Source organism: Monopterus albus, unplaced genomic scaffold (assembly GCF_001952655.1).
Source record: "Monopterus albus unplaced genomic scaffold, M_albus_1.0 scaffold34.1, whole genome shotgun sequence".
Classification (NCBI taxonomy): domain Eukaryota; kingdom Metazoa; phylum Chordata; class Actinopteri; order Synbranchiformes; family Synbranchidae; genus Monopterus; species Monopterus albus.
The window spans coordinates 4,784,306-4,805,902 of NW_018127914.1; the positions used below are offsets into that span (position 1 = coordinate 4,784,306).

Genomic DNA, 21,597 nt, shown 5'->3' on the forward strand with positions numbered 1-21,597 from the left:
ATTAACATTACACGCTCAAGTATCTTGCACCTCCAAACTGCACGCAGGCAGATGTAAGATGAAAGACCCTGAACCCACCAGGCCTATACATTATATCACCTCGGTTGGGCTAGCCCCATACTACACAGAAACGTCAACCGAGACGTCTCTGTTGCCAGCTTTGCAGCTGGCCATAGCAGTAGTCAAAACATGAAGCACTATACATTTCTAATACATAAAGTATCTATTCAATATCTATCTGACTAAAAATACCTAACAGTTGCTAGCTCCTTGTGAAAACCCTTGACAACAATATTCATATTTGGATTATTCAGATCGCTAACTGAGGAATCAAAACACTGGCAGCCTTTAGGGAGGACGTAACCAAGATAAAGGAGACCTGGCAGTGAAGTACAAGATGTCTGTTTAGTATGAGGAGCCCATAATAACGGGGAGTTTCAGTGTTGTGGGATCGTTTCCCAAAAGTTTTGGCTATGGGGTGGAGGAGTCCGACATGGAGGAGAGCTCCGCATCAGATGATAAACCCAGGATCCTGCTGATGGGACTGAGGCGGAGTGGCAAGTCATCCATTCAGAAAGTATGGCAATATTTGATTTAACTTTTAAACACGCCGCTCAGTATATCAGGACTGGGCTATAATGGAAATGCTCTAAGTTGATAGTTCATTATGCACCCCTAGCTAAACCCAGTGTAATCTAATACAAATCTTTCATGGAGGTTAAATGTTTAGTTTTTGTTAAGTCAGTTTCAGTCATGTCAGAGGTTCCAGCTCATTGAAATATATAGTGATAGTTACTGTGCTCTTGTGTATTCCACAAGATGTCGCCCAACGAGACGTTATTCCTGGAGAGTACCAACAAAATCTCCAAGGATGACATCTCCAGCAGCTCCTTTGTCAACTTCCAAATCTGGGACTTTCCTGGACAGATGGATTTCTTTGACCCCACATTTGACAGTGAAATGATCTTCAAGGGGACTGGTGCCTTGATCTTTGTCACCGACGCTCAGGTGAGTGACAGTGCCAGTTTATGCTTATGTTTGTACTGCTTCCTGTGATAGATAAATTAACACATCACATCTTCCTTTGCTCTCTCCTCTTTTTAGGATGACTATGTCGAGGCTCTTGGGCGGTTGCATCTCACCGTATCTAGGGCCTACAAAGTGAATCCAGACATTAACTTTGAAGTGTTCATCCATAAAGTAGATGGTTTGTCAGATGACCACAAAATTGAAACACAAAGAGACATTCTTCAGAGGGCCAATGATGACCTGGCGGATGCCAGCCTGGAGAGAGTTCATCTCAGGTGGGTGCTAGCACAGATTAGATAGGTCAAGTGAGAATGAAACAAGATATGGTGTCTCTCAGCTATACTATCCCCTCCATGACACTCTGCTGCCTACAGCCCTTCTGTGATTATTCCAGCTTCTCTGCCATGTGTTGTCCAAGTGCGGTCTGTGAATTAACCCCTGAAGCACCAGTGACATGCATTTGATACATGCTACGACGGAATGTAGTGAAAATGTTGCGCTTCACTGGAGTAAAACATGCTTCGGTACTACCTTCCCCTCTCTAGGCTTCTACCCTAACTTGTTTGTTTTAACTTTCCTACTTTCTCTCCTCAGCTTCTACTTGACCAGCATCTACGATCACTCCATCTTCGAGTCCTTTAGTAAAGTCGTCCAGAAGCTGATTCCTCAGTTACCGACGTTGGAGAACCTTTTGAACATTTTCATATCCGTATGTTATTTTATTCTTAAAAAACAAAAGTAAAATGTCACTGTCCTATTTTTTATTTTTAAGCCTTCCTGTTTTTCCATCAGCATTCTGGGATCGAGAAAGCTTTCCTGTTTGATGTTGTGAGCAAGGTTTACATCACCACAGACAGCTCTCCTGTGGACAGGCAGTCCTACGAACTATGCTGTGATATGATTGATGTTGTCATTGATTTCTCCTGCATTTACGGGTGAGAAGATGTATATTTTGCAAGCTTTGGCAAAGATTATGTCCCTATTCAGAGTTTAATGGCGCTTCCATGTCTGACTCTTGGCAGGCTGACAGACGCCGGCAGCGGCTGTGCCTATGACAAGGAGTCTTTGGCGATCATCAGGCTCAACAACACAACAGTGCTTTATCTGAAAGAGGTCACAAAGTTCCTCGCTCTCATCTGCATTCTCAGAGAAGAGAGCTTTGAGAGGAAAGGTCGGTAAATTAGATCGTAGAAACAGTTACTTTGGCCTGATCAGGTCATAGGCTGATTATACAAGAAGTCCTAAGTGTCAGATTAGAACATCTCCTGCTGCCAAACGAGAAGTACGGTGGATCTGCATACGTGAAGATGGTTTCTTCTTCTTTTGTCTTTTGTGTTCTCTTTGGCTGCTGATTGTTGGCGGCCACCGTGCAGTAGTGTTCAAAAGTATTTTTCATATCAAAACTTTATTTATATCTGCTTGACCCCTCAGTTCAGCAGTGCAGGAACTACTGTCCACCTTGATTAACAGCAGCGTAGGTGATCAGAGAGAGCAGGCAGTTAACTGGGCTTCAGTGACTTCAGCGTTTTTGACTTTGGATTTTATGTCATAAAACATTTGTCACAATTCAAACTAAATTCTTTAAATGCCTTATTTATTCCCTTTACAAGTTTGATATAGTACAATTTTAATTGTTTCCGAAAAGCCATCCATGAAGTGTTTGAAGTCGACACCTCAACACAAGGCGCAGTCTGGAGACCAGTGAGCTCGTCTGGCAGCAACTTGAGTGGTTTAAAATACGCTGCACTGAACGGAGGTGCTGTCTGAATGACAGGTGTGGGTTTACCTGAAGCTCCATGATACCTTGTGTCTTGTAAGTGTCACCTGGATGTGAATCAGTTGGAGAAGCAACTTAGAATGATGACAATTCTGCCCTGAACTTTCACAGTGTGGAAATTTAAGCAACTGTCTCCATGAGTCTTTGGACGACACCTGCTTCTCTCCGTCTGGCTTAAAATGAAATATATCGTTCCTGCTTACAGGTGATGAAACACCAGCCAGTGCACCTGCTTCATTTTTGTTTCCACTTTCTGGACAATTATCAGCATGAAAATCTGTCGGTTTTATTTACCTCTTTGGCCAGTTAATCCTGTGTACTCTGCAACACAAAAATACTTGTGGTAGTGTTCAAGTGCCTGCAGTCAAACTGAACACACAATGACTCAACTAGAGATTTTGCATTTCCACAATCTACCCTTCAACGTCCAAACTTCTTTCATGTTCCTGCACATTTCACCTTGACTTTTCAAGTGCTGTAAGTGGCTTCAACCCCCACTATGAAAAACACATCCTGTCCCGCACAGTTTTTTTTTTTCTGTTGATAATGATTCGTGCCACCAGCAACTGGCGCTCTGCTCAGACTCTCCTCACACTGTGCCAGTTACACCATTAGAGCCTCGGTTGATTAACAGAGGGGCAGACAGCGTGTTGGTCCTAATGGAGGCTGGAAATAACTGATGATGCTTTTCACTCGTGACAACGTGCCGTGCCTGCTCACAGCTTGTGTAGCCTGATGAACATTATGGCCAAAGAATTTGTTTGAAGCAGTTTTGCTTTTCTCCACGAGCAGTGACTGGAAACGTTTTTTGCTCTGCATGATGTTTTTTTTTAAATAAAAGATTTCATATACAAGTCAAATTTCAATGTAGCTTTGTTATCGAAACCTATTTCTGCCACAAAAATCCATCATGAAATTTTATGAATTTATTATTGTTGTAATATAACAATTGTATTTTAGAACATTTCTCAAAGTATTGAGACACTTTTAATTTCTTAAACTGATATTTTGCTACTTTTTTTTAAATCATAAGAAACTTTCTTAAAATTATGAGACACTAAATCATAATTTTGACAAACATTATGAGACAGCACAATGTTAGTCAAATATTCACCATCTAACTTTTTAATATTATGTTTTTTTCATTATTGGGTTTATTAATAAAAAAAAGAAAAGGATTTTTATGATAAGGGGAAATTCTAAGTCCTAACATTTTTCATTAAGGTTTTGTCATAATTATTATCTAACTTATAATAAATATCATTATTATGACAAAGTTTCTTATATTTTTGATATTGCGCCATGATTATGAAGAACACATTATGAGATTTTAGTAAAAAATAAAAATACACCACATTAGTGTTTTCAATTTTGAGGTTTTTCCTAAAATTATAACTTGATTAAGAGAAACTTTCTTATAATTGTTCTCATAATCTTGAGAGACTATAATTGTACTAAGTTGTAATCATGGAAAAAAAACAGCTGCAAATGGGCTTCCATATTTTTTTAATGTGATGAGCTTAGTTGTATATTTCTGCTTTTTAACTTTATTCTTTTTAAATGTAACCTGTGCATGCGCGTCTACCCACAGATGAACCATTGAAAATACCGGGTTTGAACAGCAGGTGGCAGCAGAGGTTCACATGTAAATATTGGACGTTTAACGATGAAGTAATCATCTCTCATTTTCACCCAATAATTCAGATGAAGAATTAAATTTTATTATTTGATCGGATCCTCTGGAAACCTCAACAGTCCACCAGTAGATCTTGTGAATGAGCTTAAAAACGCCATACACACATTACAGTAAGCAAAAGCCTTCTTCAGTATGCATCCTGACTTAATGGGTAGTGGCAGGACGGAGCCGCAGCTGAAGCCTCTAATCGTCCCCAGACCTTCTGCTCACCAATGTGGAAATTGACTTCAATGGGCAGGAATATGATATCTTTCTCTCAGAAAAATGGTCAGGATCTTGCAGTTTGGCTCTAACCACAGATAATCTCACACAACAGAGAGCTCAGAAGAAAGGCAAGGCCAGAGAATAAGTCTACAGAGTGCGCTGGTTTGTAGCTGTGATGAGAAATGCCACATGGTAAAATAAAATAAAACCCTTATTTAGCATTTATGTGCAGTATACTGTCAGTAATTAAGCTGTTTATAACACAGATTCCATTTCACAAAGCTTTCCATATTGAGAGATCATACAGCGGTTTACATAAGCAGCTGTGGCCTCTCTAAAGTCTACCATGTACTTATGTTTACCATCTTTCAGCTTGAACTCCCCAAAAGGAGAAAGGAGGAGAGACATAGGGAGGAGGGGGGAGGGGCGGCGAGTGGAGGAATGGTTAGGTTTACGCACCAGACACAGACGGTTCAGTCGGTTCTCAGCTCGTAGGAGTCCACGGAGGATTTAATTATTATTTTATTCAACAGAGCAGAACAAGTGGACAAACTGGTCAGATCCTGCAGAGACCGAGTCTCCTGAGAGCTGAGAGGCTGCTGACGCGCAAAGAAAGGTACGTGTGTTATTTATTTAGAGCTTTGTCATAAAAAGTAAAACATCCGTACCATCCGTAGTAAAATCGACTGAAGCGTTCATGTCTGTTCCACTGGGGCGTGCACAGATTCACCTGTCTTTACCTGGCGCCTTATTCCAAATACATTGTAAATATCTTGGAGGCTTTAAGAGAAATGGCATCACTTTCTAATGAGGCACCATAAATGAAGCGTCTGTTGTGGTTTTACTAAAGGTTCATTATTGATTAATTCAGTCACATCAACGAGATCAACGTCAGGTTGTGAAACTCATTTAACCACTTATTTTTTAGATCAGTGTTGCAAACAGTATGGAGCAAAAGAATGAGTTAAAACATGTATACAGTAGGTGCAGAATTGATCATATATTAGAAAATAAGAAACACATGAGCATCTATAGATTACTGACATTCATAACAACATTATTATTAAACAAAAAAAATGACCAATGGTATTCTCACTAACCACCAATCTAGAATATGTGCCTATTAATCTATTAATGATAAAGACATTAATTAACCTTTTATAAAGGGTATCATGTAAAAGTAGTAGAAAATGACCAAACTTTAATGAAATCCCAATCATCTCAGTGCAAGAATTATCTTTTCTAAGTCAAATATTTGACCCCCACATCCAGGATGCACCAGAAAGGATGTTCTTTCTTTAGAATGAGGAAGTGGTGGATGTTACTGGGGGTTGGGGGACTGTACAGGGACCAAAGTGAGTAACCGATACTGTGAGCAAATGCTGTGGCCCCTTTGCTGAAGAACAAGGAGACCTTTATGGAAACAATTAGCTCAGATGCAAGAGACAGGAGGCTGCTGTGGGGCGACACGCAAAATAAAGCTTCATACCTTGACCATTAAAGCTCATACAAACATGTTTCACACACCCACACATCTTTTTCGTGTTAACAAGTTACTCAGTCTTGTTGAGTTAGAGTGATGTCATGTCTTTTGCAGATTACAAATTTTGTTCTGGAGACTCGAGGAACCACTCTGGCACCGCTCATAGTTTCCATCACTGCACAGCATTTCCATACCACCAGCATGTTCCAGTCCATTTGGGTGAAATGAATACATTCATTGAAACAATACAACTTTGGCTGCTTTTCCCCCCTGAAGAAATGTGAATGTGAGGGCGTTATTTTTTGTTACACACAGAAAGGAGTTTCAGACTTTTGTCTTTTTTAGAAAACAGAGGGCGGAAAAAATGTTTTCTTTGCATTTTCCTTCTTTTCAGTGTTGGAATCACATGGTTTTGCCACGTTTTGACCACAGTCACATTCCTCTGAAGCGTGTGCATTGGGACTGTGTACAGTCACTGGGAAGATGATCCAGAGGCAAATAAAACAACTAAAAGGAGGTGATTTTGAATTGTCAAGTGATTGACAGTCATAAAATCACAGTGTGGGGACATGTGGGTCTCATGGGTCAGTCTCACTCACATCAGTCTTTTCCATTTCCTATTCCTGTTGCACAGCCTGGTAAGAGTTAAAGGAATAGTTCTGGGAATTTGGGGAATTATGTCACTTCTCTTTCTTGTTGAGATTTAGATAAAGGTGGAGATTTGTACCACTTTACAAAATGTAACTGGAGCCAGCATCTAGGAAAAATGGGGAAGCAGCCTGAAGGTACCAAAATCTGGCTAAAGCTTAAATAACATGTCTTATTTTAAGTTTTTAAAAGCTGCAGTAACTATTTTTGGCCAATTAACAAGCAGCAGACAACATAAACAAGTTATGTTCACAGCACTGATATATATGGACATAAAAACAAAACCCAACATTCACTAAAAGTCACATATATTGTGTGTCGGGACTGGACACAAACAGAAATATAAAAAAACAATTGGTGGTGTTACATGCTGTAACAATTTCTTGGTGAACAACAGCAGGCGACTCCTCAACTCACTGTAAATCCAAAAACTGCAACATTTCTGTTTGTGTACAAATTGAACAAAAGACATTAGTGAACTTAAAAGTTGCTGGTAGGCAGGTTTTTCTTCATTGTTCTCAGAAACATACACAAATGTGTCAAATGTACTTGTTCTGGATCAGCCCGCCACTTTGGTCCAGACTGAATTATCTATTGATGCTTTACCATGAAATTTTGCACATATTCATGGTCCCAAGAGGATAAAACCTTCCTTCAAACACCGCAATCAGGTCAGCTGACTGCAAAACTAATGACATTCCCATCAGCCCCAGGTACACTTCATGTAGAGCTACGTACGTTAGTGTATTAACCTGACAAACTAAGATAGTGAATATGATAAACAACATGCTCGTTTTGTCTTAGGGATTCTGTCAGCATGCCAACATGAGGGTTTATCTTAAAGAGTATTCTCACTGTAGACTCTTGTTCAGGCACAGTTTCATGTCCTTCAGGCCAGTGATTCTCAACACGTCCTTGCACACGACCCCAAACCGTGTTTACTCTTGACCCCTTGTCCCAGGGTGCATGACCATAAGCCGATCAGTAGTTTGAACTTTTCTTTCAGGGGGTTTCTGCTGCATCTCAGTCTTTTTCTACAGGCAGAGTTTACTGTTAATGAGTGACTTCAGGGCCATCGCCATGAGATGTGTGTGAAAGCCGCTGACCTAGTTAGTTACCTTGCTTTATTTCTGTATGTCTTGTAAAATGAAGGGAAAAAAGAATTATCAGATATCATCCCGCGACCAGAAGTGGGGGTCCTGACCCCCAGGTTGAGAACTACTGCTTGACTTGTTTAATCGTTGTCTGACAGAAAGCTGTTTGTTAGTTTAGTCGACGGCAGCAGAGGTGAAGCTGCAGACCACATTGTTCCACAGAGTGAACAAACATCCAGCCGGAGTCTTATGAAACAAAACTGGACACGTACTCTGTCTTTAAATGTACTTTATTCTCTAATGCTATGAGCTTAGCGTTACAGGTGTTGTTAGTAGCCAGAGATACTGAACATACTGCGATTTTAGTGGAATCAGCATGAAAATAGAGTTCTCCAAAAAAGTGGCTGTAATTTAAAAGTTCCATAGGTATTTAAAATATAAAGGATTGATTTGTGCTGATATCTTTAATCAAAAACAACAAAATATATAGTGTGTGTGATGGTTTCTGTGTGTGCAGCTGAGATCTGCAGGAGACCCCACTCTTAAAAAGCACTTTACTGCCCAGTGTTATAGGCTTAATATGACAAGCTATGTGTCATCAATATCCAGTGACCCTGATTATGTTGTCGCTTTGGTGGAATTCAGTGAGAAAGAACTAATTTCCTGAACATATATTTAATTATATGATCAAATAAAATGAAGCATAAATTCTAAACACACCTCATAAGGTGAAATTGTGGCTATTTTTCATATTTATGTAACCAAGTTATTCATGTTACAGTTCTGCCAACTCAAAAACCAAATCTACAATGAGTGTTCACTTTGTGTGTAGCTGACATCGGCCTTGTAACCTGCAGGAACTCACAACACATTGAGCATCTTTGTCCTGGGAATGAAAGAGAGCTCAGTCATCTGACGGCCATAAGAGACCAGTTTTGTTTGGTTTAGCTTTTTTTTCTGTAACAGTTTATAGCTGCAACCAAGAAGGTGTCACTTTCCTCCAGGGCTCCTTTGTTGATCGCACTATCTACAGTGTTATGCCACTGTTCGTATTCTTATTCATCCCCAAAATCCGGGTTATGTAACTTAGGAGTCAAACAATATGAGAACTGTTCTGAGCAGGAGAGGCTGTTAAAGCTTCAGGGGAAATAAACTGTAAAGTGAGGTGGTAATTAAAAACCCACTTTGTTATGCGCTTCCTGTTTTAACTGAATGCACACACAGTTTGGGATATTTAATAGGTGTAAGGATAAAGCAGTTATTGTAAGTTCATGCATGAGAAAAGCAAGACTGAGTGGATGCTAGCAGCTCTGTATGGCTGTACTTACACATGTTGTTAGTTTGTACCTGGTTTCATTTGTTAATAAATTGCTCCAAATATGCAACACTGCAAAACTGGATCATTTAGTTAATTAGGTTAGGTTAACAAGGTTAGCAGTGGGGTCAGTAATGATCCCAGAATAATGCATGAACACTTCCAAATCAAATTAAATCCCCATTTTTCCAGCAAGGCACGAATACAGCAAAAGCAGCATGTTCCACCAGTTTGGTTTTTTTTTTCTAGCATTACACAACTTTCCAGTCTTTTGTTGCCCCCATCCCAACTTTTCTGGAACATGTTGCTGGCATCAAATTCAAAACAAGCTTATCTAAACCATAAAAATATTAATTTAAACATTAGATATCTTATCTTTGCATTGTTACTAATAAAATAAACAGGGTAAAAGGGGTTTTCAGAACATCTCATTCAGATTTTATTTATAATTAAAAACAACATCCCAACTTTTTTGGAATTGGGGTTGTAAGTTCAAGCGTTAGAACAAGTCTGGAAAACAGTCAAATGAGTCTTAGTCCAAACAGACTGGAGGGTGTACGGCTCAGATTCAGGTGCATGTTTCTGAGAAGGAATGTAATAACAGCACCCAAAAAGGCAGTGAGGCTGTTTTGTAATGCATGAATTAGTATTTTGTACCTGCGACATATAACATTTAACTTTTTATTTGTCCTACTGGATTTTATTACATGTGACAGTGGTTGTCATCAGTTTGTAAACCTCACACACGTCTAAATCCCTTTACGGGAAAAATAAACACTAGAGGTCTCATGGCTCGCAGAGTTCCTGGCTCCAGGGACAAAAAGAGCCATGAAGGGACATGAGACAGGAGGCCTGTTGGCTGATCCATGGGAGAAGCTGCCATTTGGCTGCTACTACAAAGTGACTGTCCACTCATCAAGGTGAATTGTGGCCTTAAATAGTTTCAGCAGCTGTACTGCTCGAGCGAGAGCACTTAGGATGGATGACTGTTTGGTTTAATGTCTTGTGGAAGAGAACAAGTATTCCTGGGTTTGGCTTAAGAGGACACCTGTAGAGTAGCGTGAATGCCTCCTAAACAAGACAGTGACTGCGTGTGAGTCAGTGTTTTAGACAGATGGTATTAGTGTCAGACAGTCTCAGCAGTGTGAAGATGGACTCCTGTCTTGTAACTGCTTCAAACAATTTCTCCTTTTTGGAACAGTTTTTAAGTTTATGTGGTAAACTCTCAATTTTGGACCTTTTTTAACTCGTCTGAGTCTTACCCTTTCTGTTGCTGCTGATTTCAGAGTTACCTAACAAGATTTTGTTGTATGGATAAGATGTAAATAAAGAATTTTATCTCATCTCTCTGGGTCTCTGTCGTTTCAGCACTGACAACACAACTCACTGTGCAAATTCACTGGCCAAAGTTTATCAAAGTTCAGCTGAAATGCAAATTTCCTTCACAAAGTGCAAACAGTTGTAAATCTTGGTGTGACCAGTCCTGGACAGTCCTGGCTGTAGCAGCAAAGCCTGGTTGTATTGATTTGAGCAATTTAGCTTTCTCAGCATAAATCTTTAATTGGTAGGAGGAAAATTTGGTTTATTTTTCTAGAAAAGTTCCAGTCTTGCTTTAAACAGGCATCATTACAATCTATTAAAGAAGCCTCTTGTATCCCAGACCACCAACAGATGTTCATAGAACATATTTAACACCTTGTAAACTACACCTGGTGGATTAACCGTAATGATCCCCTGTGCACCTTTTGCACTTTGAGGATCCACATGATGTGGGACAATGGGCTCTCAATCAAAGAAGGGGGCAGATTTGGAAAATAGTTAAAAAGGTCTTGCACTCACATTTAAAGCCCTGTTTTTAGGAAATGATAAACTGTAAATTATTAACAATGAATATGTTTGTTCGGTGTAAAAAATGACAAACACACACCAGAGATTAATTACATCTAATTTATGAGACATCTTTGTCAACTGTCTTTCAAACTCGACACAAAACTGCATGTAACTTCCCCTGAAGCCACAAAGTGTTGTATTTATGCTTCTATGTCTGTGCAGATTAAACATAGGAGATATAGAATGTTAATAAGTGAGCTTTAGGCATATTTTTGGACTTTGGGCAGAGTCCGGCCACAAGTTTCCCCCTGGTTATTGACCTCCTGGCTCCAGCTCTATATTTAAAACAGTTTAACTCAGCTGTTTCTGAGTCTTAGCTATAATTGTCTATTGTACGACTGACTATAAGGTTATAATGCTCTGTGCTATAGGACACATAAAATATTGGTCTAAACAGTGGTGGATTTTAATCTGAAGCTATTGCATTTTGGCTCCAGTCCAATAAGAACTCCCCATTAGATCAAAGGCAACAGCTGGAGAATGCCAAATGTGTTGGTAGATGTTGTAGTTCAGGAAAGGAAACATAAAGCTCAAAACCAAGGAGACTATGTGCGGAAGGAAAACTATTGTTCTATCACTGCATTCATCACAGTCATGAACAGACAGGAATAGGAACCTAAACCTCTTTAGACATTTTAGGAGGGAAGTTGGTGCAGATTTTCCCCGTCCAGACAGCGGTGTGAGAGAAAGCAGACATACGATGTGATGTTCTCCTCCATGTTTTGTTGACCTAGTTTGATGCCCTTCAAGAGGAAACTGTGCTGTTATCTGCTGGGGAGGGATGCACAGTATGAGGGATGTTGTCTGGTATCGTGCAGTGGGAGAGGTCTGTGAAAGAGTTCTGGAGGAGAGGGAGTTTGTGCTTCTGGCATCAGCTTTAGGACCTGACTGAGAGCAGGCTGTGTTTATCTTTTTTATGTTTATTGCTGCATCATTATTAGAAACAACATGTTTGATAGCAGTCAGACATGAGGAATGTAAACTGCACTTTCAGGGTCACTCCTCAGGAGGCCAGATGCAAATACTTCCCAGAGGGTGACACTCATTACCTGTAAAAATCAGCTTTGTGGAGCAGGCAGTGTTTAATTCTTACCAGCTTCATAACAAACCACAAAACTTGTTTTTCTGAGAAAACAAATAACCATCCTTGGTTTGCACCAATCTCTGGGTCATCTCATCTTTTCAGGGTAGCCGGTGACGTTCTCCCCCTGCTGAGGAGGAGGGGGGGTCTTGGCTCATTCTTTGGTCCCTCAGGGAGATTTCAAAGCCGCATGGGTTCTCAGCTGCTCTTTGTTGAGCACCTCCTCTATTCTGGCATTATAGGAACATGTCAGAGCTACTGTGTGCCTAAAATAGGGGGGAAGTTATAAACAATAACTCTTTCCAAGTGAAAAATTTAAATGTCCACTTTTGTAATGCAATGTTGCAGATGTCATGATCCTGAGCATGAACATATCCTCAAACTCCAGAAAGCTTTATGTAATCAGAATCTCCACCCACACTGGGTGGTTTAACCTCCTGCACCTCATTCTCTCATTCATTACCCTTTTCAACTGCAGAAGATGGGGTCACACACCATGCTAATGCTCTGGAAGTACCCCCCGCAAGATCCTACAAGGGACACAGACGTAGGCCTTCTCCAAGTCCACAAAACACATAGACTAGATGGGCAAACTCCCCAAATCCCCCCAGTAACACTGCAAAAATAGAGAGTTGGTGCACTGTTCCACGACCAGGACGGAATCCACATTGTTCCTCCTGAATTCAAGGTTCAACAGTCAGTCGAAGCCTCCTTTCTAGCACCCTAAAATAAGCTTTCCCAGGGAGACTGAGTAGTGTGATGCCCTGATAACTGAAGCACACTCTTCTGTCTCAGTTTTTTAAAAATGGGAACCACCACCCCAGTCTGCCATTCCTCAGGCACTGTCCCCGTCCTTCATGTGACATTGAAGAGGCATATCAACCACAACAGACCAACTATATCCAGACCCTTCAGCATCTCAGAGTGAATCTCATCCACTCCTGGCCCCTTGCTACTGACGAGCTTTTTACCTACCTCAGAGACCTCTGTCAGAGAAATGGGTGAGGCTTCCCCCGTGTCTCCTTGGAGGACATGTTTGACTGGTTCAGGAGTTCCTCAGAGTGCTCCTTCCGTCGCCCGAAAATATCCCCAGTCTCAGTAAGCAGTTTTCCTCCCCCTGCCAAACACAGTCTGGGCCAAGCCCTATTTTCCCTTCCTGAGTTGTTGGATGGTTTGCCAGAACTTCCTCGAGGCCAGCCAAAAGTCCTTCTCCATAGCCTTACCAAACTCCTCCCACAGTTTTTACATTCACAACCATTCGAGCTGCTGCCCTTTTGGCCTGCCGGTACCTATCCGCTGCTTCCGAAGACCCCTGGGCCAACCAAGCAGACAAGACATTCATAATGAGATTCAAATGAAATCTGGGACACAATCAACCCCATTAAAAGATTATAATTACAAAATATGGACCCATTAAAAAAGGGCAAAGATGTCCGGAGGCAGTACTACTAAATTTAAGAAGTGTCCTGGGAGATGGTGTATTTATTTATAGTTAAGAATCAGCTTACGTAGAAACAAACTTGTTCTCTGGAACAAATGGGCAGCCTTAAAGAAATCTGGTCACAAAATAATCTTGGCTATGCTCTTAAAGTGACTGGAGAACCGGACTAATGCGTACTCAAAAATGTTCACAGCTGATTAAGTTTTTATAGAAATACAGTACATAGATAAGTAATTACTCTGGGTAACAGACATTAACATAACACATCTTGATGGCATTACAGGTTGAGGTTGTTGTTATCTTGTTTCTAACAACAAAAAAGACATTCATGAGAAAGTTCAGGACAAAAGAGATAAATGAGATAAACGAGTGGTTTGTCCTTTAAAAATAAGTTAAATACATATGAAAAAGCCCTCGAGAGTCTTTGAAATCGAGAACGCTGTTTCAGTTCAGCTCCCAACAATTAATATTGTTCAGTTGTTCTTTCTCAATGCCAAACCGCTGCAGGGGCTTTTATACAAGAATGAGAGGGAGGAAGCAACATTATAAGCTTGCACCTCTTAGTGAGTAATGATACGAGTCCTGTCCTGATTTACAATGAGCCAGGCTTTAGTCTTTGAGTTGTTCATTTAGGTTAGCCTATCTCTGCTTAGAGATTTTCTGGAGGTGGAACAGGATTTAAACTGCAGTTTAATATGTTTCAATTTCTTGTGTGTTAAAGGCTCCAGCAGTTTCTTTTCCTCTCTCCTTTTTCTTCATTTCCTACTTTATATCCAGAAGCTGTCTGCTTCACATCTTCCTGCTCTCTCTGTCTCTGTCACGCTAATCTCACTCCTGCTCCTTCCTGCGTTGGCTTCTCACTGATAGTGAACACTAAACTGCGCCTGTGGATTCTCTGTTTTGCAGGCGGTCCATCACAGAGTGGCATCATGAGTGATCGCTTCGACTGCAAAAACTGTAACGAGTCCCTGTATGGACGCAAATACATCCAGGTGGAGGACAAGCCGCACTGCATCCCCTGCTACGACTGCCTCTACGCCAACACCTGCCAGGAATGTAAAGAAATCATCAGTCACAATGCCAAGGTTAGTTTTTATGTTGGGCTGCATTTATTACTCAGTGCTTTTCATTGCACTTAAGTACAATTTTGAAGTATTTGTTATTTACTTTTGTATTTTCATTTTATAAAACTTTATACAGTACTTATCTACTACATTTCAAAAGGAAATATTGCAGTTTTTTCTCCAGTAGTAGTAGTAATAGTAGTAGTCCTTAATCATTTGGTTTCTGAGAGTCTAATGCAGTGTCATAAATATCTGGTTTTGCACATCGACAATCCAAAGTTTTTTAGTTTATAACCATATAAAACAGAAAAAAGAATTGAATCCTCCACTGAAGCAGTTGTCATTTAATTGACAAATGAGGATTAATAAATTATCAAAATAGTTGTGAATTACTTTTGTGTTGATTACTTGTTCCAGCTCTGTCTTAAAATGAGGCACTGTTTTACATAAAAGTACCTAAGAGTATAAGAAATAGTGAAAAGTAAGTCCACCTTAACCAGCTACAACATTTAAAAGCTGCTTACATGTGAATGCATCACTAACAATCCAACAATGTATAAAAACATAGTGGCATTACTATAATGAGTACTTTTACTTTTCATACTTTAAGTACATTTAGATGTTTACTTGCAGTAGAGTATACGAGCACGTCCTCCTCCTGCATTATTGTTTTTCTAACAGCTTTTACAGAACAGATATTCGTGGATAACACAACTCTGCCTATAAGAAATTGCCACTTATCCTTTTTAAGTTATCCAAAAGCCTTAATTGGTTAAAATTTAAAAACACTGTCCTGAAGGAAATACCCACAGACGCCACGAGGCCACTGGCGTCCTGTGAGTTATAGGCTCCCTGTGACGGTCTGGCAGTAAATTCTTCTGCTGCTTGCTTTGGCCATCCCTCCTCCACACAAGATGTAGCAACAATCGCTCTTCACCCTCTAGTTTAGTTGCTTCTTTTACTGCCGACCCCCATGTTTCAAAAGCAAGCTTTTCACCCAGCATTCAGTGGAGCCATTTATAAAAGAGCTTGTGTGAAGTGCAGATGAACTGGAACACAAGCAGCTGTTGAAGAGAACAATCACAAAGTGCGTCATTCTGCTTTTTAATAAAATTGTGAAGAAAATAGTTTTTTTTTTCATGTTAAACTCTGCTCTGTTTGGAGGGCTGCAGGGCCTAGAAAAAGAGAAAAGTTTTCAGTCAGACTCTCATTTCATCAAACATCAAAGTGTCCAGAAAACTGTGACCTCTGCACCTTTCTGCCTGTGTGTGGCCCTGAGCTTCAAGCCCATTAGTTCCCAGTGAAGACACGTCTGCAAACACTGCTTCTTCACAGGTTACAGGTTAACTGACTTTTACTATTCTCACTCCTTCTCCTTTTACTCCAGGAGCTCTTCTATGAGAACAGACATTACCATGAGCACTGCTTTCGGTGTTTCCGCTGTGAGCGCTCTCTGGCTGACGAGCCCTTCACCAGCCAGGACAACTCGCTGGTGTGCAGCAGCTGCTACTGCAGCGAGTTTTCTTCCAAGTGTGTGGCCTGCGACAAGACAGTCATGCCAGGTAGACACCAGAAACACTGAAGGCAACTTGTTTTTCCTAGGACCAAACCTCCTTGGGGACAGATCAGTCGCTCAGTCAGTGCTGCTCAGCAGTAGACATCAGAAGGTTCACACCCCGTCTTTACAGGCATAAAGAGCCTAATGAGTTTTTGGTATCCAGGGTGTGACAGCTTATATGTGATAGAATGATTGCTTCCTTGCTCTGCTGAAAGTTTTTCTCAGCAGAGTTTTAGCTCTGGCCACTGTGACAACACAAGTGTAGCATTACCCAGGCCTGTGAATCATTATACTTCACCGGCTCTTCTCTGAACTCAGCGGTCATTTTCTTCACTGTCTGCTCAGGCCTTTAAAAGCTGCTGCACTCAACTCCCTTTTCTTAAAAGTGCAGCCAAGTTCAAAACATCGTCATGCTTTGGGGCTGCATTTCAGGTCCCAGAAGTCGTAAAACAAGGGTGGTGGTTAAAGGTTTTGACGTCCAGTTTCATAACTGTGACAGTCTCCCAACTTTAAACCTCTTCAGTGAACTGTGCTTCTACACAGTCTTACAAATGTTGGCGTGATGTTATTTTTGTAAACTGTAAAAGAGCAGTGCTAGGATGCTGTGCAGCCATGTATACCAGTTAGAACACTGATTTATTACAGTCTACCATACCATTGTTTTGGTGCAAGATAAGCTGAGATAATTGTACAGTGGAGGAGCTTGTGTAAGAACAGGTTTAGCTGTCACACTGAATCATCACTCTCTCTGAGTGTGTGTGCGGGTGCATGTGAAGTCTCACATTTTCACAGGAATGTCCAGAATGACACCGAACCTTGATAATGTCAGCAGGATATCAACAAACATTCAAAACCCTCTCAGTCTCCACCCTCATCTGCTCCCTCACGTCCACTCCATTTCTTCTGACAGGATCGAGGATGTTGGAGTACGATGGCTCCACGTGGCACGAGGACTGCTTTGTGTGCCACGGCTGTGAGAAGCCGATCGGTGCCGAGGCTTTCATCCCAGACAACAACAACTACTATTGTGTGCCATGCTACGAGGGGAGATTTGCTCCTCGGTGCAGCCACTGCAAAAAGGTGAAACATGCCTCTTATGCAGCATAATGGCAGGTGTTGTATCCAAAAACCTGTGTAGAGCTGCTGATAAATCTCAATAGTAACCTCAAAAAAATTCCAAGCCTTCAAATGCCTTGGTTTGTCCAAACAACAGTCCAAAGCAAATGAGAAACCGGAACCAGAGACTGTGATGTTTTTTCTTGACAAACAATTTAAACTATTAATTAATTATATTTTCTGTCATCTAAATAATGGTCTGGCACTATATTATTAAGTCAAACATGATTATACAATGTTTTTTGTTCTTCTTTTCTTTTGTATTTTATTTTTGACTATACAGACAGCATAAGAACAGAAAAAATGCAAACCAAAAGACAGTGCTGTATACTACTGAACCTCATAAAACACAGATTTAATTAAAAATGTAATCAGCTAAGAAAACTACATGGTCCACAAACACCTATTAGACATCACAAATTGGATAACAGGACCATTTGATCTTCTTTTTTTTACTTTTAAAGGGATTGTGAGCTCTTATTATTTGGTTCCATGTACAGTATATGAATCACAGTAAGTTAGTGAATACTGGTGATGCCAAGTTTTATTTAGTCTGATTCTGACTTGTAATTTAGCCTATATCGAGTTTGTGAAATTTAATGTTTTACACATGCAACTGTCTGCTCAATAGGACAGGACAAACTAGAAGCACAAGCATCGATGTCACCATGAAAAAACAGCCATACAGAAACTCTATCAGCACACAACCCAAAAACAACAACATGAGACACACTACAGCAGTAACAGCCGTGTATCAAAAAAGCTTCCAGGTATCACTAGATAAGGATATTAATGTGTCACATGTTCCTCAGGCTCTGACTAAAGGAGGGGTGACTTATAAGGACGAAGTGTGGCACAAAGAGTGTTTTTTCTGCACGGGCTGTAAAGCTCCATTGGCCGGTCAGCCCTTCACCTCACAGGGAGAAAGTCCGTACTGTGTGAAGTGCTTCAGCAACCTCTATGCCAAAAAGTGTGCAGGCTGCAACACGGCCATCACAGGTCAGTAAAGTGTCCTCCGCCGCCAGGTTAAGTCCTGCAGTTAACAGGGTGTGGCGTCCTGGAATCCTCAGTCTGTGAAACAATGTCCATGCATTATCACTGGTTCATTTCTGGCTGAGGATTTCTTGTTGCACATCATCATCCTCTTAATCTCCTGTCTGTCTCGACTATCTAATATCAGTAAAGGCTTAAATGTCAAAACAATTACACAGTGTGTGCCATACAGGTTTAGGCAGTTAGGTGACTCAGATTTTAAGTCTTGGCTGTGTTCCTGTCTGAGTGGTTTGCATAGTGCTCATTCCCTCCTTCATCCTGTAGAGAAATGCCTTAACAACAGAAGCCATACCATACTGTGTCCCGCCAGCTGAACACTTTCGATAAGAAGCAGTAGAAGTTTTCCAGTTTGCCAGTGTTAACACAGCTCTATTAGGAGCCTGGACAGTAAACAGCAAGGCTGATATCAGTGAATAATGCTGCAGTGTTTCCACTGAATAGTGGGCTCTGCCACTAACGGTTAAATTTACTATATATAAATGGCTATAGAGTTGATACTGTTGATAATATGCTGGGCAAAGAGAATTTATATTATAAACCTGCAATGGACAAAGCAAAGACAAGCTGTTAACACAACATTTACACCTTTTTAAGTTGATAACAAGTAACCTGAAAACCAACCACAGACTGAACCAGTTTTCACTGGGATTGTCGCATTTTCTACTAACAAACCAACACATTCAGACAAATTGGAGAAATGCTATAATCAGAAAAAAATGTACACTTGGTGGCTTTGAGTGAGCATAGTGAAATATAAATTGAAGACAAGACTATATATACATACAGGTACAAGAAGGTCTATTAAGAACTCATGATGTCATGTCTTTCGAGCACTGGCAGAGAATGTTTACATGCCAGAGATAACAAAATGCCTTTAACCACAGCTATGAACACCAGCATGTATACAGAGCTGCTGATGTCATCTGGATTTCATTTATGTTATTTCCTGAATGTTGCATGGCTGTAATTAATCTCTGTCCCCCACCCCGTAAAACATTCCTTCATTAGCTGTTCGTGCGCCGTATTTGTCTTGCAGGGTTTGGAGATGGAAGGTACGTTTCTTTCGAGGACCGGCAGTGGCACCAGCCATGCTTCAAGTGTTCACGCTGCTCTGTGTCGCTGGTGGGCTCCGGCTTCTTCCCGGACCGTGACCAGATTCTGTGCGCAGACTGCAACGATGACGACTGACCACCACCAATGACACCTTTGACACCTGCACCTGAAACAGCAAAATAGCACACACTGCTGACAGCAGCAGAGAAACTCAGTAACCTCAGCTTTACACACGAACGCAGCAATATTAGTAATGCACTCACAGTGTAAAGCTTATTCAATTCAGAACTCTTATCAACCTTTAGTAGAAATGTCCTGAGATTTCTATATAGGACTTTTTATTTAGTTTATGTTTTGCACATCAAAGAATGGTTTTAAAAAAACAGAACATACTGTATATGTAAACCTTTAAGTTAAGCTCTTTGTTTACTCATTAAAAACACTTTATAACTTTTTACCATTTTATAACTTTTTTTAATGAACCAAACATTTAATGCTGTGACCTATTGGCAAACATGTTTCTACTTTCTAAAAATATTTCAGTTTATAAAACTGTCTTCATTCTTCTCCCCCTGCCTGCTGTATTTAAAATTATTTGTTGAATACTGTTGCTTAAATCAACATTCACTGGCGTCCATTCAATTAAAATGTCCTAAAACAAAGGATGGTGTAGCCTATAAATTCACTGATAAATGGTCTGATATTTGCTATATGAATACAACAGACACAGTAATGTGTACAACTGTGGACACTGCAGTCAAATAGTGATTATTACTGCAAAAAAAGGAGCAGGAATTACTTTTTAACCACACTGTGCATTTCTTTGTGTGACCTTTTTCACAATTTACTCAAAATTGTCTGACTCTAACACTGCTCATGTCAATAGAAAGCTACTGCATATTTACTGTAGTTGTATCAATTGTCTCATCTAACTCTTGGTAAGAACGTAAATAATTGTATGACAAACAACAAGGGAGTACAGTACAGTACAGGGGAGTGTTCAGTCTTATTGTGTGATTGTTTTTCCTGTCCTAGTACAAAACAAATGAACAAGCCACACAAAAATAAGATATCCTCTTCAACAAAGTACTTAATGGAAACCGTTAAACCATCTTTGATAAAGAGGAGGAAAAAAATCAGGGAAGTTGTTTCTTTTGAAAGATACTTTTCTGTGGGAAGTCCCATGAAGACTTTCCCTTACTGTTACTTACATAATCTACATAAATATTTACAGTGCAGAGCCTCTGCACTAATGTAGTCTGATTGTGTTTGTGTGGATGCTGTGCCCGGCTAGTGGGTAACGTAGTTTACAACACACAGTCCAGTTTTCCATAAAACTGACTTTGGACTATGTACTTGGCCCTGATGATGAATGAAACACCTTGCGTCTGGACTTTCTAACTTTAAAGTATGTAAATATTTTAATTACACACAAACAAAGATGTTCAACAGTTTACCATGACATTTTAATATCTGAGCTTTAAACTTCATGCTTGACCTTGAAAACAGTAGTGTGACAAAAGAAAAAGCTAGTAATCTGACTTTATTTACTGTAGTAGACTTAAAGACTATTATGTTAACAATAGGTAAATTACATAAAATAGGCTAAATATTTAAAAGCATAATTAGCCCTGATGCACAATGTGAACATATGGCCAGTCTTCTCACTCCAGGCCTTTCTCATAAACCGAGACGTTTGCCAGTAGAAGCACTGATACACATTCTCTGTAACTTCTTGCTTTTAATCATCATTTATAACCGCGTTAGTGTCAACTCGCTGCAACAAGCCTGTTTTTATATGCTGTTAAAATCTAATCACGAGATCAACTCCAGTGAAAAGTGCCCTGTGGTGCTGTTACTTGTTTGAGCTTTTCCCATGACTCGTCTTGAAATATGTTTGACCTTGTTTGTGGGGATGTAGAGAGCAGTCTTGTTTAGTCCCAGGAGGAGGAGGAGGAGGTGGAGGAAGGATGAGGTTGAAGCTCCTCAGTCAGTATTTAAGAGTTCATGTCCTCCTGCTCAGCCTCGACTGAGACTTGGACTCAGCTGGACTCTGCTGGCGGAGGATGTTAAAGTAATTAGATGACATTACTCT

General features: G+C 40.3%; 2 protein-coding genes across 2 annotated transcripts; both read left to right on the plus strand.

The window, feature by feature from the left end:
• The first annotated feature begins 258 nt into the window (after nucleotides 1–258).
• rragcb (Ras-related GTP binding Cb) lies at nucleotides 259–3,580 on the plus strand. The gene is made up of 6 exons (XM_020597624.1): nucleotides 259–577; nucleotides 820–1,008; nucleotides 1,105–1,304; nucleotides 1,624–1,738; nucleotides 1,822–1,964; nucleotides 2,052–3,580. Exons 1-6 carry the CDS (start codon nucleotides 494–496, stop codon nucleotides 2,206–2,208), a joined length of 888 nt encoding a protein of 295 aa, XP_020453280.1. The 5' UTR covers nucleotides 259–493; the 3' UTR covers nucleotides 2,209–3,580.
• A 1,584-nt stretch (nucleotides 3,581–5,164) lies between these two features.
• LOC109958809 (four and a half LIM domains protein 3-like) lies at nucleotides 5,165–20,196 on the plus strand. Its single transcript, XM_020597735.1, has 6 exons — nucleotides 5,165–5,322; nucleotides 14,565–14,743; nucleotides 16,110–16,284; nucleotides 17,191–17,360; nucleotides 18,209–18,395; nucleotides 19,486–20,196. Exons 2-6 carry the CDS (start codon nucleotides 14,588–14,590, stop codon nucleotides 19,635–19,637), a joined length of 840 nt encoding a protein of 279 aa, XP_020453391.1. The 5' UTR covers nucleotides 5,165–5,322; nucleotides 14,565–14,587; the 3' UTR covers nucleotides 19,638–20,196.
• The last annotated feature ends 1,401 nt before the right edge of the window (nucleotides 20,197–21,597 follow it).

Excerpts from the sequence above, each read along its gene's own strand:
- rragcb (XM_020597624.1), top strand. The coding sequence starts at position 494 with ATGGAGGAGAGCTCCGCATCAGATGATAAACCCAGGATCCTGCTGATG. Across the intron at positions 1,739-1,821 it reads TTTTGAACATTTTCATATCC|CATTCTGGGATCGAGAAAGC; the intron begins GTATGTTATTTT and ends TTTTTCCATCAG. Across the intron at positions 1,965-2,051 it reads GATTTCTCCTGCATTTACGG|GCTGACAGACGCCGGCAGCG; the intron begins GTGAGAAGATGT and ends GACTCTTGGCAG.
- LOC109958809 (XM_020597735.1), top strand. The coding sequence starts at position 14,588 with ATGAGTGATCGCTTCGACTGCAAAAACTGTAACGAGTCCCTGTATGGA. Across the intron at positions 14,744-16,109 it reads TCATCAGTCACAATGCCAAG|GAGCTCTTCTATGAGAACAG; the intron begins GTTAGTTTTTAT and ends CTTTTACTCCAG. Across the intron at positions 18,396-19,485 it reads CTGCAACACGGCCATCACAG|GGTTTGGAGATGGAAGGTAC; the intron begins GTCAGTAAAGTG and ends TTTGTCTTGCAG.